The following is a 19,756-nucleotide window of genomic DNA, read 5'->3' as shown; positions in this document are numbered from 1 at the left end:
GCGCGCCCGTCGCAAGATGGCGGCGGCCATGCCAGGCCCCGGGGCCGTGTGTGCGCAGCGGGCGGCGGCAGCGCGGCCCAGGCAGCAGGCGCGGCGGCTGCGCTAGCCCGTCCCTCGGCCTCTCTTTGCGGTTGCTATCTCCTCCTCTCCCGTCTCGCCCGGTATGGATCTGCCCGTGGGCCCGGGCGCGGCGGGGCCCAGCAACGTCCCGGCCTTCCTGACCAAGCTGTGGACCCTCGTGAGCGACCCGGACACGGACGCGCTCATCTGCTGGAGCCCGGTGAGGGGCTGGGCGCGCCGGCCTCGGGGCCTGTGGGGGCGGACAGCAGGGGGTTCAGGAGAGAGCGTCCGAGGCCTCCCCTCGGTGCGCGCTGCCCGGGTCTGGGCAGGAAGGGCCTCTTCTCCTCGGTCTCTCGCCGAGTAATTGTGAGACGACGGCGGAAGCGCGCCTGGCTTGAGGGCAGCGCCCAGTTTCGTAGCGAGTGTGGTGGCCAGGTGACCCCACAGCTTCTCAGATGAGTTACCAGGGTGGTGGGGTCGGCAGCTGTTGCGAGGAAATGAGGATTTGGCGCAGGTATTGGAGGGCGCTGCTCTACTGAAAAGGAAAGGGACCGAAAAACAAAGCAAAACGTCATAAAGTTGTGGTGGGTCTCGAACTCATGTCCGGATACCACAGCTGGGTTCCCCCAGAGCCACTGTTTATTTCGTTCCTTTCGGGGCCTCTCTATCCACGCCCCTGCCTCCAGTTGCCTGGCAGCAGGCTCGTCTCCATGGTCTGACCCTGCCGGCCAGACAGCTCCCCCGCTTGCAGAGGTAAAGCAGAGACTATCTGGAGTTGCGGCTGAGAATCTGCGTCCGGGCTGTGACGTTGCGTCCGGGAAAGGCCCGAGCCATAGCTCGCGGCCCGCAGGTGTGCGGCCTGGGCTGCCCTGGTTTGCGGAACCTCTGGGTGCCTCCGGGCACACTTGCTCTCCTGAGGGCGCTGGCTCTCCCAGACTCTTCTAAGTACTTCTCTTTCGCACTGTTAAGCCGTTAGAAAGGAGGAGCAGCCTGAGCTGAGGCGAGCCCAGAGCAGGAGGCCAGGTCCTCTGGTTCCTGGGCTGTTTGCTGAAGCTCTGTCTCAAAGCTGGTAAAGAGAGTCAGAATCATACTGCGTCCTTGTAGGGAACACTTCGTGTTGGTCCCAGTGACACACCTGTGTGCCACGCTCCATCCCTATTGCCTGCTTCTGTAACTGCGCAGCGTTCCCCAAGAGGAGGCTGTACTTCCTTCCCCACAGCCTGTCCTGTTACCACCATCCCCTTGTTCAAGGCCCTAAGCTTTGCTGACCCAAGGAAATGACCCCAGGTTTCTGTCTTTATTCTTTCTTTCTCTTCTTTTCCTGTCCCCTAAACTCCCAGGAAATACTCTTACCCAGGTTGGGGAGGGGCATCGGAGATCCTTTGGGATAGTCTGAGCTTAATCTACTGGGATAATCGCCTCTTGATCTGCTTGATGTTTCTGCTTAAAGATTGTGAGGCAGCAGCCAAAGCCCTGCCAGCGAGCTCTCCAGGTCCCACTTCCTGTGTTCCCAGCAAGGCCTTAGAGCTGGAAACCAGGACGGATCAAGCCTGCCACAGCCTTGCATACAGTGGCTGCACCGCCCACCAGCCCTGCTGGAACTTAAACTGGAAGGGGTGGGAGCAGCTGGCTGGAGCCCGTGCATTTAACCCCCCTCCCCTCTGTCCTTAGGCCAACCAGGTGCTTGGCGCGGGGTGCAGTGGGCAGGGGGCTAGTGGTGCCAGGCAGGACAGAACCTGAGCACTGGTTCAGCTGTGGAGGGAAGCCCTTTTCCAGGCTGGGCAGGGGCTGTGGAGCTGCCTGGCCCTGAGAAAGAATATGGCCCTCTCTCTGAGTCCTCCGCGATGCCCACACAAGCCCCAGGCCTCTGGCAGAAAGTCTGCTGGGGGAGACTTCTGTGGTCTTGAAGCCCGGAGTTGGCTTCGAGGCCTTGGAATGTTCTGGCATCTGTTCTCTTGGTGCCTCCCTTCCCGCTGGAACTTTTCTCCCCATTCTGCCCCGAGGACCCTGTGTTTGGCCCCAGAGACAGGAAAAGGGGGTGGGGTGGAGGGTTTTCCAGCCCCAGCAGTGCTGTGCATCCTCCGCACAGTCTGAGGCCCTACCTGGAGAGTCATGTTGGTTTCCTTTCCCTCCCAGACCCCCGGTCAGTTACCATGCTCGGTGTGGGGCCACCACAGAATAGGCCAGGGCTGCCCCTCAGACAGCCCTGTGGGACCAAAGGCCCCACAACCTTGGGAAGGAACCTGGTGAGCGTGGCAGCTGCATCCATGGGATGCTCCGTGAATCAGGCCTGTTTGGCCTCAAGACAACATTAACAGTGGTAGGAGGGTGGGTGCATTGCTGAAGGAGGCTCTTGTTAGGCTGTGGGCACCATGAGGCCCTAAGAGCAAGGGCCTCCTTTGCCTAGGAGCTGGGTGTCGCCAAACCAGGCCCCATCCCAGGTGGCCACTGTGAGTGCCTGCAGTTAGAGGGTCGCTCTGGAGGCCCTGGCTGCAGAGCAGCCTGCAGTCAGGTTGCCAGCTCTCTGTGGGACTCCTCGAGGGCCCCAGTCACACCTGACCACTCCGAGGTGGCTGAGGATTGTTCCCGGGGCTCCCACAACAGGCAGGCCGCTCCTCCTCCTAGCCAGGAGCCAGGTGGGCCCCAGCAGGCCCTCCGCCCTGCCCTCGGGGGTTGGCAGTGGCCAAGAAAGGCTGGAGGAGCACCCAGCACGCAGCACAGGCTGCAAGGGCCACTGAAGCCTTGGAGGCTCCTGGTGCCCCCTGAACTTGCCACCCAGGACCCGGCCAGCCCTTTCCGGCCCTCCACATAGCAGGAGGCCCAGCCCTAGGGCATCAGTTCACCTCCTCCCACGGCACCACGCAGAGGTGGCAGCTGGCCTTTTACAGACACGGGAACTGAGTCCCAGAGACACTAGGAAACACAGATGAAAAGCAGGAGGACGGCTGAACCAGACCCAGAGTCCACGGTCGCTCACTGGTGTACAGTTGTGGCTCACGCCTGCCCTCGCTGCATGCCGCGTCTCCTGGGTAGAGGGCAGCGCAAGGCCCACGCCGGTTGGGTCCAGGCTCTGGTTCCACCCCACCTGCTTTCTTAGCTGGACCCTGGCCATACTTGGACTGATCAGTACTCAGTTGTTCATAGAATTGTATTGAGTTTTTACAAGAGAGTCCCCATTTCACCTTCCGTAGAGGTACACAGATATATACATGGACAGACAGAGAAACGGATGAGCCAGGCAGAGATCTATACAGGACGGGCTCCCTGTCTGTCCCTCCTGCTGAGGTGGGGGGGTGGAGGTGTGGGGAGGAGGGGGGGGTGGGGGTGTGGGGAGCAGGGGGGGGTGGAGGTGTGGGGAGGAGGGGCACAGAGACTCAGAAGAGGCTGGAGGGAGGGAGATGGACACAGTGGATGTGAGCCCGCCTGGCTCCACAGGCCGCGTGTGCTCAGAGGGATCAGGGGGCCCACAGGACCCACCCTGGGCAGAGCAGTCAGCCTCGTCGGGTATCACAGGCTATGTACCCACGTCTGCACCTCTGACTGCAGGGATTCCCGATCTGGGAGCGCTGGGAGCTGCCCCAGAGCCCCTGGCCCTGGGCCCAGCGGTGACTGAGTCAGCAGAGGCCCCTGCGTTCAGCTGGGCCTGGAGACCTGAGTGTGGGGCGGCGGCCGGAGAGCTCGACCCTGAGCACAAATAGGACAGGGACTTGAGGGTGGTGCAAGTGGGCTCCTTCTTGGCCGAGGAGACAGGCCGGGAAGGACACCAAGCTGCTCTGCAGCCGCATCCACACAGCACTGGCGCTCTCACTGCACGCGGGTGCCCGCTGCATGCCTGTGACTCCCAGGACACGTCACGCAGACCCATCTCTTTGGCTGGAGGACTAGGACGTGCCTTCTGTTCTGGGCAGACTCTTGAAAGGTGCAGGTGGACCACTGGAGTCACCGTGGTGGTTAATCCTGTTGATGTGGAGCTCTTGGAGAATCTGCTCACAGACAGACCCTCCCTCTATAAAGATGTGCACATATGCAGAACTTTGTATACATTTCAGGGTGTTCACAGTTCTGTAGGAAATAGGGCCACAGGCTCCAAATTTACAGCAAGACTGGATATTCACTAAGCCCTGCATTTCAGAGGCAAAGGCATTGCTCGCCAGCTAGCAGCTGGGCATCAGCTTCTCCCTTCCCCTGCCGTATGTCCCATCACTAGTCCCTCTTGTGTCTGAGGGTAAGCCAAGACCTTCAGGAAAGACATGGGGTCAGCAGAGAAGGAGGGGCCTTGAACTCCTGAGGCAAGAGGGAAGAGGCGTTGGGTCCTGTGAGGGACTCACCAGCAGGCCTCCCAGGCTTCTAACAGCCCTTAAGGTTGGGCTGGCAGGACGCACCCAATATGGACTCACCCTCCGACAGTGTTCAGGTCTGTTACACGAAAGGACAGGCGAGCCCTTGCTTTCTGTTGAGGCAATGTTCAAACCCTGAGAGCCTGGCCTTTGGTGAAGCTGAGGCAGCCAGAATTGGCAGAACCTGGTACTAGCAAGAAGGAGCTATGCGAGAGGTCCCACAGGTCTTGGCTAAGTGCTGCTTCACCTGCTGGTGGCGTGAGACCTGGGCAACTGCCCAAGAACCTTCCAGGGAAAGAACAGGCACTAGGAGCTGTGTGCTGGGCACCCTAGGCCCACCCGGGACCAGCCGAGCCGTCCCAGTCCTCACAGCTGGGGCGTAGAGTCTGCTCTGAGAGGAGAGCCTGCCCTGCGCCTCAGAACAGCCGAGGCTTGAGGGTGCAGCTGTATTGGCCCCAGAGAAAAAGCTGCCCCGACACGGTGTGAACGAACTTAAAGACAAGCCTGAAAGGATCAGGCTGATCCCTTCCTTCAGAACTGAGGGTGCAGCCCTCTTGAAAGGACGACGACTGGACGACTGGACGACTGAACTCAGACACAATGTGGTAACATTCCTCGTGTCTGGGATCCAGTTGAAACTAATAGATGGGCCACTTGGCAGGAGGAGGTACAGTAACAGACCAGCTGTGGTGGGACTGACTAGCAGCAACTTAAAACAGTTACTAAAATGCTCTGTGTGCTAGAGAATGTAGAGCGAAAATCTTAAGACTGAGAAGTAGATATGAGAGGGAAGGCAGATAAGCAGAATGTGTTGGGAACAAGTGTCCGCTGCAGAAGAATCGCTGCTGGTTACCTCTGTGTTCACTTCCCCTTCAAAGAGGTGGCCCGTGCACACAGCGCCTTCCTGCCGAGAAGTCCCGAGAGGCGGGGGGCTGCACAGTGGAGGCGCCGGACAGGCAGGCCTCTGCCAGCAGTGATGAATCACGTTGACGGCTGTGCCCTGACATGCCGTGATGGGCCGGGCACACCACCTCTGTGGTCTTCCTCTCCAGAAACTTATGTAACCTCAACTCATCATGAGAGAAAAACATCAGACAGATCCAAATTGAGCAACATTCTACACAATACCAGCCCAGTCCTCAAAACCATCAAGGTCGTCAGAAACCAGGGAAGTCTGAGAGATTGTTAGTCAAGCATGACGTAAGCAAACATGAATGTCACATACTGTCTTGGATGATGTCCTGGAACAGTAGGATGTTTGGTAAAAACTAAGGAAATCTGAGAAAAATGAGGGCCTTGGTTAAGGATGAAGCATATCGCTGTGACACTTGGGGCAGATGCGCTAGTGCATGCTGTTAATGACAGAGCGGGTGAGGGACATAACAGGAACTCTACTGTCTCAGCTTTTCGGTAAATCTGACATTCTAACATAAAAAGCTTGTCTTTATTAAGTCATTGAAGGGGATTAAACAGCAGACTAGAAACTACAGAAAAAAAAAGATCACTGAACAGTACGCTAGCAAAAGAAACTATCCAGTGATCACAGAGAGGAAGAATGTGAAAAAAGTGAGCAGAGCCTTACAGGGTTAATACCACATGGGCTGACACACAGTTCCAGAGTAAAGCATGGAGGAAAATTTTGGAAATAACTGGTTTATTTCTTTATTTTTAGAAAAAGCTAGACATTTTCCTGAATTTTTTTTTAAAACTGTAAACCCACAGATCCAAGAACTGCATTGACTCCCAAAGAAGATAAAAACACAAAATATACCAATGCATGTCACTATCAAAGTGTTGAAAACAAATGTTGGAGAGAAAATCTTAAAGGCAGCATGGAAAAGAAAGGAAATTCCTTGTGGAAGAACAGGACAAGAAGGAGACTGACTTCCCTGCAGAGTCGGCGTGAGGCCTGGGCTGGAAGGGACCTTGTAAGCGGAAGTCTGGTCAACACTCAAGACCTGGTGTAACTCACCACATTGACAGTTTTCTCAGTGGAGGCAGAAGAAGGATAATGGTGTATTGGGTGCCCTGGTCAGGCAATATGGCAAATACATAAAGACATCAAGATTGGAAAGTAAGAATTAAAAATATATACATAGAAAGCATCATTATTTACTTAGAAAATCCCAAAGAATCTACAAAAACCTTATTAAAACTAATGAGTGAATTTACTGAGGTCACAGGCTTCAACGCCAGTATACAGAAATGAATTCGGATTCCACATACTAGTAACGAGCTGTTGACAATGGAAATACAGTGCTCTAAACACTGCAGAATATGTACTGGTTATATCATCTACAGCTGTGTAACCAGGCACCTCCAAACTAACTTCCTAAAACAGCTGAGGCTCAGTGGCACCTGCCACCACCATCATGACTCATGAGAGGGCAGCCTCCACAGGAGCCTTGCTTTCTTCCTCCTCTTCCATCTGAGGATCTCCATCTGCTGTGCCAGCATTCCCCATCCGTCCACCAGACGCTTCCTTTCTGAAAGATCCACCTAAAGTAGTGCCTAAAGGGAAATAAGAACTGCTTCTAAGCTTCCACGTGAAAGTTAAAAGAGCAGAGTAAAACCAAAGCAGGCAGAAAGAAGAGAATAATACAAGAAGAACCAGTGGAACTGAAAACAGTAAAACGTGATAAATGAATTCATAGCTGAATCTTTGAAAAGGTTGGTAACTTGTAGCATGACGAAGAAAAGACATAAATTCCCAACATGATGACCATCAGAGGGTATATCACAGCAGACAACTCAGGCAGTAAGAGGGTAATAGAAAAGTACAATAGACAACTCTATGCATGTGAATTTAATAAAATGAACCAATTCCTTGAAAAGCACAAACTATCAAAACTCACCTAGGGTGAGAAATTATGAACCTTGCTAAAAAATCTTAAGATCAAAATGCCTAGAATGAAACTGTCACAAGAAAATTACAGACCAATATCCTTCATAATGTTCATGAAACTTTCAGTTCAGTCACTCAGTTCAGTTCATTTCAGTCACTCAGTTGTGTCCGACTCTTGATCCCATGAACGGCAGCACGCCAGGCTTCCCTGCCCATCACCAACTCCCGAAGCTTGCTCAAATTCCTGTCCATCAAGTCGGTGATGCCATCCAACTATCTCATCCTTTATCGTCCCCTTGTCCTCCTGCCTTCAACCTTCCCCAGAATCAGGGTCTTTTCCAGTGAGTCAGTTCCTCACATCAGGTGGCCAAAGTATTGGAGTTTCAGCTTCAGCATCAGTCCTTTCAATGAATATTTAGGACTGATTTCCTTTAGGATTTACTGGTTGGCTCTTACAGTCCAAGGGACTCTCAAGAGTCTTCTCCAACACCACAGTTCAAAAGCATCAATTCTTCCATGCTCAGCTTTCTTTATGGTCCAGCTCACATCCATATGTGACTGTGACTACTGAAAAAACCATAGCTTTGACGAGACAGACCTTTGATGGCAAAGTAATGTCTCTGCTTTTTAATATGCTGTCTTGGTTGGTCATAACTTTTCTTCCAAGAAGCAAGGGTCTTTTAATTTCATGGCTGCAGTCACCATCTGCAGTGATTTTAGAACCCAAGAAAATGAAGTCTGTCACTGTTAACATTGTTTCCCCATCTATTTGCCATGAACTGATGGGACCAAATGCCATGATCTTAGTTTTTTGAATGTTGAATTTTAAGCCAGCTTTTTCACTCTCCTCTTTCACTTTCATCAAGAGGCTCATTAGTTCCTCTTCGCTTTCTGCCATAAGGGTAGTGTCATCTGCATATCTGAGGTTGTTGATCTTTCTCCCAGCAGTCATGATTCCAGCTTGTGCTTCATGCAGCCTGGCATTTTGGATAATGTACTCTTCATAGAAGTTAAATAAGCAGACTGACAGTATACAGCCTTGACATACTTCTTTCCCAATTTGGAACCACTCTGTTGTTCCATGTCCCATTCCAGCTGTTGCTTCTTGACCTGCATACAGATTTCTCAGGAGGCAGGTCAGGTGGTCTGGTAGTCCCATCTCTTTAAGAATTTTCCAGTTTGTTTGGATCCACATAGTCAAAGGCTTAGCCTAGTCAGTGAAGCAGTAGTAGATGTTTTTCTGGAATTCTCTTGCTTTTTCTATGATCCAACAGATGTTGACAATTTGATCTCTGGTTCCCTTGCCTTTTCTAAATCCAGCTTGAACATCTGGAAGTGCTCGGTTCAGATACTGTTGAACTTAGCTTGACGAATTTTGAGCATTACTTTGCTAGCATGTGAGATGAGTGCAATTGTGTGCAATAGTTTAAACATTCCTTTGCATTGCCTTTCTTTGGGATTGGAATGAAAGGCGGGACTTTTCCAGTCCTATGGCCACTACTGAGTTTTCCAAATTTGCTGGCATATTGAGTGCAGCACTTTCACAGCCTCATCTTTCAGGATTTGAAATAGCTCCACTGGAATTCCATCTCCTCCACTAGCGTTGTTCATAGTGATGCTAACGCCCGCTTGACTTTACATTCCAGGATGTCTGGCTCTAGGTGAGTGATCACACCATCGTGATTATCCTTTTTGTATAGTTCTGTGAATTCTTGCCACCTCTTCTTAATATCTTCTGCTTCTGTCAGGTCCATACCATTTCTGTTCTTTATTGTGCCCATCTTTGCATGAAATGTTCCCTTGGTATCTCTTCATTCTCTTGAAGAGATCTCTTAGTCTTTCCCATTCTGTTGTTTTCCTCTATTTCTTTGCATTGACCACTGAGGAAGTGTTTCTCATCTCTCCTTGCTATTCTTTGGAACTCTGCATTCAGATGGGTATATCTTTCCTTTTCTCCTTTGCCTTTTACTTTTCTTTTCTCAGGTATTTGGAAGGCCTCCTCAGACAACCATCTTGCCTTTTTACATTTCTTTTTCTTGGGGATGGTCTTGATCACTGCCTCTGTGCAATATCATGAAACTGTCCACAGTTCCTCTGTCTGTCAGATCTAATCTCTTGAAGTTATTTGTCCCTTCCACTGTATAATCTTAAGGGATTTGATTTAAGTCATATCTGAATGGTCTAGTGGTTTTTCCTACTTTCTTCAATTGAAGTCTGAATTTAGCTATAAGCAGTTCATGATCTGAGCCTCAGTCAGCTCCAGGTCTTGTTTTTGCTGACTGTATAGAGCCTCTCCATCTTTGGCTGCAAAGACTATAATCAACTTGATTTCGATATTGACCGTCTCATGATGTCCATGAGTCATCTCTTATATTGTTGGAAGAGGGTGTTTGCTATGACCAGTGCATTCTTTTGGCAAAACTCTGTTAGCCTTTGCCCTGCTTCATTTTGTACTCCAGGGCCAAATTTGCCCATTACTCCAGGTATCTCTTGATTTCCTACTTTTGCATTCCAATCCCCTATGATGAAAAGGACATCTTTTTTTTTTTTTTTAACTTTTTATTTTTACTTTATTTTACTTTATAATACTGTATTGGTTTTGCCATACATTGACATGAATCCACCACGGGTGTACATGCGATCCCAAACATGAACCCCCCCCCCCCCCACCAGGACATCTTTTTTTGATATTAGTTCTAAAAGGTCTTGTAGCTCATCATAGAACTCTTCAACTTGAGTTTGTTCAGCATTAGTGGCTGGGGCATAGACTTGGATTTCTGTGATATTGAAGTTTGCCTTGGAAATGAACAGACATCATTCTGTAATTTTTGAGACTGCACCCAAGTACTGGATTTCAGACTCTTGCTGGCTATGAGGGCTGCTCCATTTCTTCTAAGTGATTCTTGCCCACAGTAGTAGATACAGTGGTCATCTGAAATTAAATTCACCCATTCAGTCCATTCTGGTTCACTTATTCCTAAAATGTCAGTGTTCAGTCTTGCTATCTCCTGTTTGACCACTTACAATTTGCCTTGATTCATGGCCCTAACATTCCAGGTTCCTATGCAGTATTGTTCTTTATAGCATTGGACTTTATTTCCATCACCATGTCCACATCTGGGCATTGTTTTTGCTTTGGCTCTATCTCTTCATTCTCTGGAGTTATTTCTCCACTCTTCTTTATTAGCATATTGGGCACCTTCCGACATCTTTCAGTGTCATATCTTTTTGCCTTTTCATACTGTTCATAGGGTTCTCAAGGCAAGAATTAAACTTTAGCAAATCAAATTTGGTAGTACATAAAAAGACTAATGTCAAAACAAATGGGATTTATCTCAGGAATGTATGGATGGCTCAGGATTTTTAAATCAATATAACCAGCATGTTGACAATCTAAAGAAAAAGCACACAATCATATTATTTGTTTCAGAAAAAACATTTGACAAAATTTGATGTTTGTGATATTAAAAATCACTCAGGAAACTAGAGATAGCAGGGACCTTCTTCAGCCTGATACAAAAAACAAAAACTGTACACCTAACATCATACTTGTTGGTAAGCTCCCAAATGTTTTCCCCATAAGATCAGAACAAGGCATAAAATCTGTTTTCACCAGTGCTAGCTGATTTTGTATTGGAAGTCCTACCCAGTACCTTAAGACAAGAAAAAGAAATTAAGGCTAACTGGGGTGAGGGTGATTGAAGCCCCAGTATTCTGAGCCTGTCATGCCTGGGTAGAGACTCCATTCTGTAAATGGGGGCAGAATGGAGAAGGGGACCCTCAGCCTTTGAGTTGGGCAAGATGAGAGATGCTGGTGGCCTGCCCCCTCACCCTCTCAGGAGGATACAGAAAGTGCTGATTGTAAACTGAGGGGTAAGAAATCCCCACCTTCTAGGCCAAAGTCCCCCCAGAGTGTGCCATCAATCCAGGTGAACTCTGAGGAGGAGGAGGAAGCAGGTTGTGGCCAAAAATGCCATAGTTCACTGTTTTTGTTGAGTTTTAGATTTTCTTGAATAAATGTTTCTTCATTTGTTAAATGCCTTCAAGACAATTTCCAGAGACTAGGTGACTTATGCTTTGTTTATCCTTAGAGTGGTTCACAGGATCTCCGTAGCTGCCTTCCCAGGCATCTTCAGAGGATAGTTTTGCTGGATATAGAATTCTTGGCCAAAAGAAAAAGGCTTTTTTCTTTCAGCACTTTTGGCATGTCATCCCACTGGCTTCTGGCCTGCATGGTTTCTCATGGCAAATGAGCTGCTATTCAGTTCAGTTCAGTCGCTAGGTCATGTCCGACTCTTTGTGACTCCATGGAGTGCACACGCCAGGCCTCCCTGTCCATCACTAACTCCCAGAGCTTGCTTAAACTGATGTCCATCAAGTCGGTGATGCCATCCAACCATCTCAGCCTCTGTCGTCCCCTTCTCCTCCTGTCCTCAATCTTTCCCAGCATCAGGGTCTTTTCTAATGAGTCGGTTCTTTGCATCAGGTGACCATAGTATTGGAACTTCAGCTTCAGCATCAGTCCTTCAGTGAATATTCAGGAACTGTTATTAGGGATTCCGTATGTGTGATGAATTGGTTCTAACTGCTGTAAAGAGTTTTCCTTGGTCTTTTGATTATGGATATCTAGATGTGAATCTCTGTGAGTTTATCCTTCTTGGAATTTGTTTAGCTTCTCAGATATTTTTCATCAAATTTGGGGAATTTGGGGTCGTTATTTCTGTAGATATTCTTTCCACCCCTCTCCTTTATGTGTGTGTTGGTCTCTGCTGGTGTCCCGTGTGTCACTGTCTTCATTCACTTCTCTTTCTGTTCCTCAGTCAGGAAATCTCAGTTGACGATACTCCTTCACATTTGCTGGTTCCACCTTATTCCTGCTGAGATCTGCTCTTGAGCCCCTCAGGGAATTTTAAATCCAATTTGTTACACTTTTCAACTCCAGGACTTTTCATATTTGTAATTTCTGTCTTATACTTTCTTCTAAGAGGTATCATTCTTATGTGTTTCTTTATTTCTTTAGATACCGTTTTATTTTGTTCTTTGAACATATTTCAAATACTTGAATTTGAAGTCTTCATCTAGTAAGTCCAGTATCTGAGCCTCCTTGAGGACGGTCTCTTCCGGCTGCTTGTTTCCCTGTGTGTGGGTCATACTTTGTCTCTTTGCGTGTCTCAGAATGTTTTGTTGAAAGGTTTTCCATTAATATAGTATGGCATTTGTTAAACTCAGTATCATATTTTCCCCGCCCACCAGGATTTGTTGCAATTTCCTGTTGTTGCTGTTTGTTTGTTTAGTGGCTTTTCTGAATTAATTCTAGGCAACTTGTGTTCTTTGCTGTGTGTGATCACTGAGGTGCCTACGCAGTGAGCTCAGTGGTTATTCAGCGAGGGGAGCAGGCGTGTTCCTTTATGCCTGGAAGCAATAAATCTCCCAGTCTCTGCGGTAAACTCTGTGTGTGCTGGGTGTGGCTTCAGCTCCCAGCCACATCGTTGGCACCCTGACTTTCTCCTCAGCTTCCTGCTTACACAGAGCCCCCTTGGACCTCTCCCGGACGTGCACACAGCTATATATGCACATGTGACTTCTGGATCCTAGGGATATCCTGGAGCTTTTCAAAGCTCTTCTTGATATCTCGTTCCTTAGCTCTTTTACGTTTCCTGGCTAGCCAGTTTTCTTCATCTGTGGTCCACTGTGTTTGGCGTGATGAGTTAGGTTTTTTTTTTTCATCATGAGTTTAAAATTCCTTCTTGATGCTTTCAGCAAACATCTCTAGGGAAAAGGCTTTTTCTGCTAAGAGCTTCAGCATAAAAGGTCAGATCAAAAACAGCCTTGGAGGTGGAGCCTTCCAGGGAGACACTGCAGGCCTTGAATGAGCCCTAGCTCCATGGATGCCAGAACGTTTATTCCACCATGATTTGAGCTGTTGGCTTTCTCAGTTACAGGAGAGGAGGAGGGACAAGGCAAGTTAGAATGCCACAGTTCTCAGATCTTACTGAGATTCAACTATTTCTTGAATAAATTCTCCTCATGGGTCATTTTCAGAGTTCTGAAGAAGTTGATTCTGACATTTTTTGCTGGTGTTCTTACTGTGTCTGTGGAGGAGAAAAGCTGTAGAAGGTCCCTTTTCCACCCTTCCCCTCAGCTCACACACTTGCATTGTGTCTTTTCATGCATGCGTCCATGTTGACACCATGGGGCCCATCCTGCTCCCCGCCAACCCCTTCCCGCACCCCAGCGGGGCTCGTGCCCAGCCCACCCAGCCTCGGCCCCCCTGGGAGCTTCTGGACCGAGGTCTGGATGGACATGAAAGAGCAGCGTAGCGGTTTTTTCATCTTGTTCTCATCTCTGTTCCCAGAAGAAGAACCACAAAACTTCAGTTCTGAGCACAATTGTGTTGTCTTCCTCCCGAGGACTTGAAGTTAGGTCCCGTCTCCTTGGCTGCCTCCGTTTGGGATCTTAGCTGTTGGTAGGGGAAAACTGCAGATTAGCGCTGACACGGGGCCCCTCAGGGAAGGGCCCGCAGTGCTGAGATGTGACCTGGCAGGCCTCCAGCAGGGATGTGGGATCCCAGGTGAAAACTGTCACCCAGCCCATGGTTGGGGTGCAGCCCCTGCACGGGGAGGCTGTGGTGACCCCCATGTCTCCTGGCAGAGCGGGAACAGCTTCCACGTGCTGGACCAGGGCCAGTTTGCCAAGGAGGTGCTGCCCAAGTACTTCAAGCACAGCAACATGGCTAGCTTCGTGCGGCAGCTCAACATGTGTGAGTGTACTGCCTTGGCCCTGCATAGAGCCCCGCGCCGCCCAGAGCCCATGCAGCTGAAGGGGAAGGGGTGTCTCAGGGAGTCTCCCTGAGACTAAGACCACCCAGCCACCACAGGCAGGGCTTCTGGGAGGGCAGTGCTGGGCATTCCCTGAGCCAGGCCCTGCCCGCCGGGGCCTCCCTCCGTCCTCCCTGGGGCAGGGGCCTCACTGGAGTGAGGAGTGAGACCCCAGCCCTGAGGCAGCAGTGCCCTGACTCCATTGTGTGCAGATGGCTTCCGGAAGGTGGTCCACATCGAGCAGGGTGGCCTGGTTAAGCCAGAGAGGGACGACACCGAGTTCCAGCACCCGTGCTTCCTGCGAGGCCAGGAGCAGCTCCTCGAGAACATCAAGAGGAAAGTGACCAGCGTGAGTAGCCGTTCTCCCCCCACGGTCTCGGATCTCCGCCCAGGCTGCCGGCAACAGCGGCTTCCACTCGCTGGCCTGCCTTGACCTAGCTGTGCCAAGCCTGCTTCCTGCCGGCTGCCCATCCCCCGTCGGCCACCCCAGCGAAGGCCCCTCCACCCCAGCAGCCCCTCGGCCCTTTCTGCTGTATCCCGCCCTGCCCCCAGGCCACCTCAGTGACTGCTCCCCCGGGGACCCAGGTGTCCACTCTGCGGAGCGAGGACATAAAGATTCGCCAGGACAGCGTTACCAAGCTGCTGACCGATGTGCAGCTGATGAAGGGGAAGCAGGAGAGCATGGACTCCAAGCTGCTGGCCATGAAGCAGTAGGTTCTGGGACGCCGTGGGAGCAGGGTGTGCCTCCTCTGGGATACTGGGGTTACCGTGGGGGGCCCAGCCTGGGGGGAGCCTAAAGCTGGTTCTGTTGTGACCAGACCTGCCCCAGGCAAAAGGTTCCGGAAAGAACTTCGTGCGGAGTGATGGGGTGGGGGCGTGAGAGGCCTCCTGCACAGTGACATGCAGGAGGCGGTGCTGGTGAGGCCGCTCCCCAGCCCTGGTCCCACACGGGCTCCGGGCCTTCCACTCTCGGGCCAGGGCCACGTCTGGACTTGCACGGCCTCCTGGCCCTTGCCGGGCTGGACTCGTTTCCTGGGAGGTGGGGTCAGGTGTGGTCCCGTGGTAGCCCGCAGAGCTGGGCCCAAGCACCAGCGGGCCCCTCATGCTGCCCACGCATGCGCCTGGCACCAGTCAGTGTGTGTCGCCTCTCATCGGGCCTGGCGCAGGAGGCACTGCAGGTTTTTTCTAGACCCCCTCTCCCTGGGGCACGTCTGGTCGCCACAGAACCAGTTTTAGACCCCGAGCCCCCCACTGCCAGTACCCCCATAGCGGCCAGTTTAGATCTCCTCCTATGTACTTGGGGCCCTCAAGCACCCCAGGCCGGGGTGGCCTCAAAGCCACTCGGGGCAGGCCGTCACACCCCCAGACCGCGGAGGAGGCTCCTGGCCCCTGCCTAACTACTCATGTCAGACCCCATCAGGAGCACCTGGCTGGCTGGAATTCAGAGGTGGGATCAGGTGGCCTTGGCCTACAGGACAGGGACGCCTCTTAGAGTGAGCATAGGAGGGTCTGCCGCCTGTCAAGAAGACATACTGGTGCTGAGCAGGGCATGGGCTGCTGCGGCGGCCCCTTGCGCTCTTTAAGGCCACTTCTGACCCCCTAAAAGCACAGGGGAACCTGCACTTGCAGCCCTGTGGCCTGAGAGCTGCACTGCCTCCGTCCCCTGGAGCCCCATCCTCGGTCCAGGCAGAGAGCCTGGAGGCTCTGCCATCTTGACAGAGAGGGCCCTGGGGTCTCAGCCTGGCCCCTGGCCCGTGCTCAGCAGCGGGCAGGGATGGGCCAGTGGGTGGGCGCACGGTGGAGCAGGATGTCCCGGGGCTCCCGCCGCCCGCTGACCACGCCCGGTCTGCTGCAGTGAGAACGAGGCGCTGTGGCGAGAGGTGGCCAGCCTGCGGCAGAAGCACGCCCAGCAACAGAAAGTCGTCAACAAGGTGTGCACCGGGCCGGCGGGGAGGGGGCCCCTGTCCGCACCGGGCTGACTGCCTCTCCCCCTGCAGCTCATCCAGTTCCTCATCTCGCTGGTGCAGTCAAACCGGATCCTAGGGGTGAAGAGAAAGATGTGAGGCACGGGGCACACCCGTCTCCCGTGGGCTGCGACCTGGGGGCCACGAGGCCAGGCCGCCGCTCACCCACCCCTCCCCACAGCCCCCTGATGCTGAACGACGGCAGCCCCGCACACCCCATGCCCAAGTACGGCCGGCAGTACTCGCTGGAGCACATCCACGGCCCAGGCTCCTACCCGGTGAGCTGCGGGCGCCCGGGGTGGGGGTGGGGGCGGGGGCAGGGGCGTAGCGCGCACCACCGTGCTCACCTCCCTTCGGTGGCAGGCCGCTTCCCCAGCCTACAGCGGCTCCAGCCTCTACTCCCCAGACGCTGTCACCAGCTCCGGACCCATCATCTCCGACATCACTGAACTGGCCCCCGGCAGCCCCGTGGCCTCTGCAGGCAGGAGTGTAGATGAGAGGTGCGGCCCAGCGCCTTCCCCGCAGGCAGGAGCGGGTGGGGCTGGCAGAGGCACCCGCTGACGCCTGTGCCCCATGGACAGGCCCCTGTCCAGCAGTCCCCTGGTTCGCGTCAAGGAGGAGCCCCCAAGCCCACCACAGAGCCCCCGGGCAGAGGGTGCCAGTCCCAGCCGACCGTCCTCCATGGTGGAGACGCCTCTGTCCCCGACCACCCTCATTGACTCCATCCTCCGGGAGAGCGAGCCCATGCCCGCCGCCTCCACCACACCCCTCGTGGACACTGGGGGCCGCCCCGCCTCGCCCCTGCCCGCCTCAGCTCCCGAGAAGTGCCTCAGCGTCGCCTGCCTGGACAAGTGAGTGCCTTCCAGGCACCCTGCAGTCTCTGGAAGCACAGGGGCCTCCGACGAAGACAGTGCAGGGCCGGACACGCGTGGCCCTCAGGCCCGCAGCACGGGACTTACCGGGGGGAGCTGGCCAACCTGGCCCAGAGCACAGAGCTGGGGAGGGAGACATGCCAGCCGGGGGGTCCCACAGCCCCTGCATTGTGGGAACCAGGCGCATGGTGGACGCCCCTGCCCCCTGAGCTGCCCTCCCCAGGCCGCCTGGTCTGTGTATCCTGCCGCCCCAGAGGTGGACGAGCGGGGTGGGGGCTCGGAGTCCGCCTGGCCCCCACCGGCAGTGGGGGGCTCTTGTCTTTCTATCTTGCAGTTTGGCTCGCACTCCAAAGATGTCTGGGGTCGCCCGCCTCTTCCCCTGCCCCTCCTCCTTTCTGCATGGCCGAGTCCAGCCAGGGTTAGCGCTGTCCTACTGGGGAGGGAGGAGGGCTCCGCCAGAGCTCGGGCCCCTCCCCAGCCTCGGAGCAGACCCCCGCCCGGCCTGTGAACAGGCTCCCCCCAACCTTTGGGGCCTGAGGCAGCGCCCCGAGGTGCTGCCTGACCTCCTTGCGGGGGCAGGCCGAGTCTCTCTCCTGGCGTGTGCTGGGTGAGGCTGGCTCAACCCGGCCGAGCACAGCTCCACCCTCCTGCTGTCCTCCAGTGCTAAGGGCAGGTGTTGCTGAACCTGAGAAGCTGGGGCCCTGGCCCCTCTGAGCTCTGAACTCCTCAGCCCCCTGGCATCTTGGCTGACCCAGCCTGACGTGCTGCCAGAGGCCTTACGGGGCCTCACGGTGATGAGGGAGCCTGAGCCACCACTGTAATGGCCAAGTGTCCCGGCCCCACCTCAGGGCCTCCCGTGAGCCTGCGCAGGGCAGGCTGGCAGCTGGGCACAAGGGCTGGCAGGAGTCACCTGGGGGTGCCTGGATGCCACGTCACCCGGTCCCCTCCCTCACCAGGACCGAGCTCAGTGACCACTTGGATGCCATGGACTCCAACCTGGACAACCTGCAGACCATGCTGACAACCCATGGCTTCAGCGTGGACACCAGCACCCTGCTGGATGTGAGTCCCAGCCCTGCCTGCCCCACGCCCAGCCCGCCCCGCTCCCAGGGCAGTCTGACCGCCCCCCCCCCCCTTCCCTGCAGCTGTTCAGCCCCTCAGTGACGGTTCCCGACATGAGCCTGCCGGACCTGGACAGCAGCCTGGCCAGCGTGCGTAGGCCGGCGGGGGGGGGGGGGGGGGGGGCGTGCTGGGGGGCCGGGGGGGGCGCCGAACGGGAGCCCTTACCTTGCTCCCTCCTGCTGCCCCGGCAGATCCAGGAGCTCCTCTCTCCCCAGGAGCCCCCCAGACCTCTGGAGGCAGAGAAAAGCAGCCCAGACTCAGGTGAGCTGAGCCCCCCGCCCCCCCGCCCCCCCGCCCCACTGGCACCCTGACCCAGTCCCACCCCTAGGGAAGCAGCTGGTGCACTACACCGCCCAGCCCCTGCTGCTGCTGGACCCAGGCTCCGTGGACGTGGGGAGCAGTGACCTGCCGGTGCTCTTCGAGCTGGGGGAGGGCTCCTACTTCTCCGAGGGAGACGACTACTCGGATGACCCCACCATCTCCCTGCTGACGGGCTCAGAGCCCCCCAAAGCCAAGGACCCCACTGTCTCCTAGAAGCCCCAGGAGGAGAGCCAGCCTTGGGCGGGCCTGGTTGTCGGGGAGCCTGGTCCCCTGGCTGGCGGGGGGTCGTGGCCCCCGGCCAGCACCGAGGGCCTAGCCCTGTGAGCCACAGCTCGCCTGGGCTTCACGGCCACACTCAGACTGACCAGGACGCAGGTGTTCATAGAATTGTATTTTGGATTTTTACACGAGTACCCCTTTCCCCTTCCATAGAGATATACAGATATATACATGGACGAACAGACCGATGAGCCAGGCAGAGATTTATAAACAACGAGCTCTGTGTGTGGTCTCCCTGTCTGTTCCTCCTGCCTGTGTGGGCAGGGTGGGGGAGCCACGATGCGCAATGTCTCGGAAGGGGCTGGAGGGAGGCAGACAGACACAGCAGTCTGGAGCCTGCTGGCTCCCCTGGGCCGCATGTTCTCAAGAGTTCTTTATGAAGGGACCAGGGCGGGATCAGCGCAGGCCCACAGGAGCCCTTGTGGCCAGGTCCATGCTAGAGAACCAGGTGGGTGCACCGGGTCAGCACCATGGGTCTGGAGTGAAGGAAGCACAGGCGCCCTCCCGCCCCCGAGTCAGGCAGTGGGGGGGGGTGCAGAGGTGCATGTGATGGAGGCGGTGGGCCGGAGCAGCCCACGTGGTGCCCTGCACCCCCAGCTCAGCCCTGCTCCCCGTCCTTGCTGATGACTAGGGCCCAGGGTGGTGGCTTCCTGGGAAGCAGGGGTCAGGAAGACGCTGCCTACACCTGCTGTAGACCAAACAGTCCCTAGTCAACCAGCCTCTCGCCCAGATGACCACCATGGGCTGGAGCGGCTTCTAGTTGGGGCAGGGGCAGCACAGCTGGGTCCGCTGCCCAGGCACCACCTCGGGCACCCATCTTACTGGGCCATGGCTGGCTGTCAGGGCACACCTGCCTGGCACAGCCTCAGGGTTTCCAACCCAGGCAGCAGAGCCAGTAGATGGGGGGAACAGCCCAGGGTTGCCCCTGCCTTGCTGCCAAGCTCTTGAATGGCAAGCTCTGGGACCAAGCTCTCCCGAGGGTCACACCCAACTACCTGGTGAGGGCATAGAAAAGTGGGGAGCCCCCGGCGTCAGGCCAACCTCTGCCCTGAGGCCCTCCATGAGGACTGGGCCAGGCCACTTGCCTTGTCCAAGCAGCCCAGAGCTGGCCACTTGCCTCGTCCAAGCAGCCCAGCAC

At 54.6% G+C, this 19,756-nt stretch overlaps 1 protein-coding gene across 4 annotated transcripts; it reads left to right on the top strand.

The window, feature by feature from the left end:
• The first annotated feature begins 19 nt into the window (after positions 1-19).
• HSF1 (heat shock transcription factor 1) lies at positions 20-18,850 on the top strand. Of its 4 annotated transcripts, none has more exons than XM_052651462.1 (14): positions 20-280; positions 13,894-14,002; positions 14,273-14,409; positions 14,646-14,770; positions 15,916-15,991; positions 16,058-16,119; positions 16,206-16,302; positions 16,388-16,524; positions 16,606-16,875; positions 17,231-17,314; positions 17,853-17,958; positions 18,042-18,107; positions 18,210-18,279; positions 18,347-18,850. In XM_052651462.1, the coding sequence occupies exons 1-14, from the start codon at positions 164-166 to the stop codon at positions 18,550-18,552; spliced, it is 1,662 nt and encodes a 553-aa protein (XP_052507422.1). In that variant the 5' UTR covers positions 20-163; the 3' UTR covers positions 18,553-18,850. The 4 variants fall into 4 exon arrangements, with proteins under 4 accessions (XP_052507422.1, XP_052507421.1, XP_052507424.1 ...); XM_052651461.1 differs by having other exon boundaries at positions 14,613-14,770; XM_052651464.1 differs by lacking the exon at positions 17,231-17,314.
• Positions 18,851-19,756: the final 906 nt, after the last annotated feature.

This window comes from Budorcas taxicolor, chromosome 14 (genome assembly GCF_023091745.1).
Source record: "Budorcas taxicolor isolate Tak-1 chromosome 14, Takin1.1, whole genome shotgun sequence".
NCBI classification, from domain to species: domain Eukaryota; kingdom Metazoa; phylum Chordata; class Mammalia; order Artiodactyla; family Bovidae; genus Budorcas; species Budorcas taxicolor.
The sequence above is the reverse complement of the archived record's forward strand: the minus strand, read 5'-3'. Positions and strand labels throughout refer to the sequence as shown.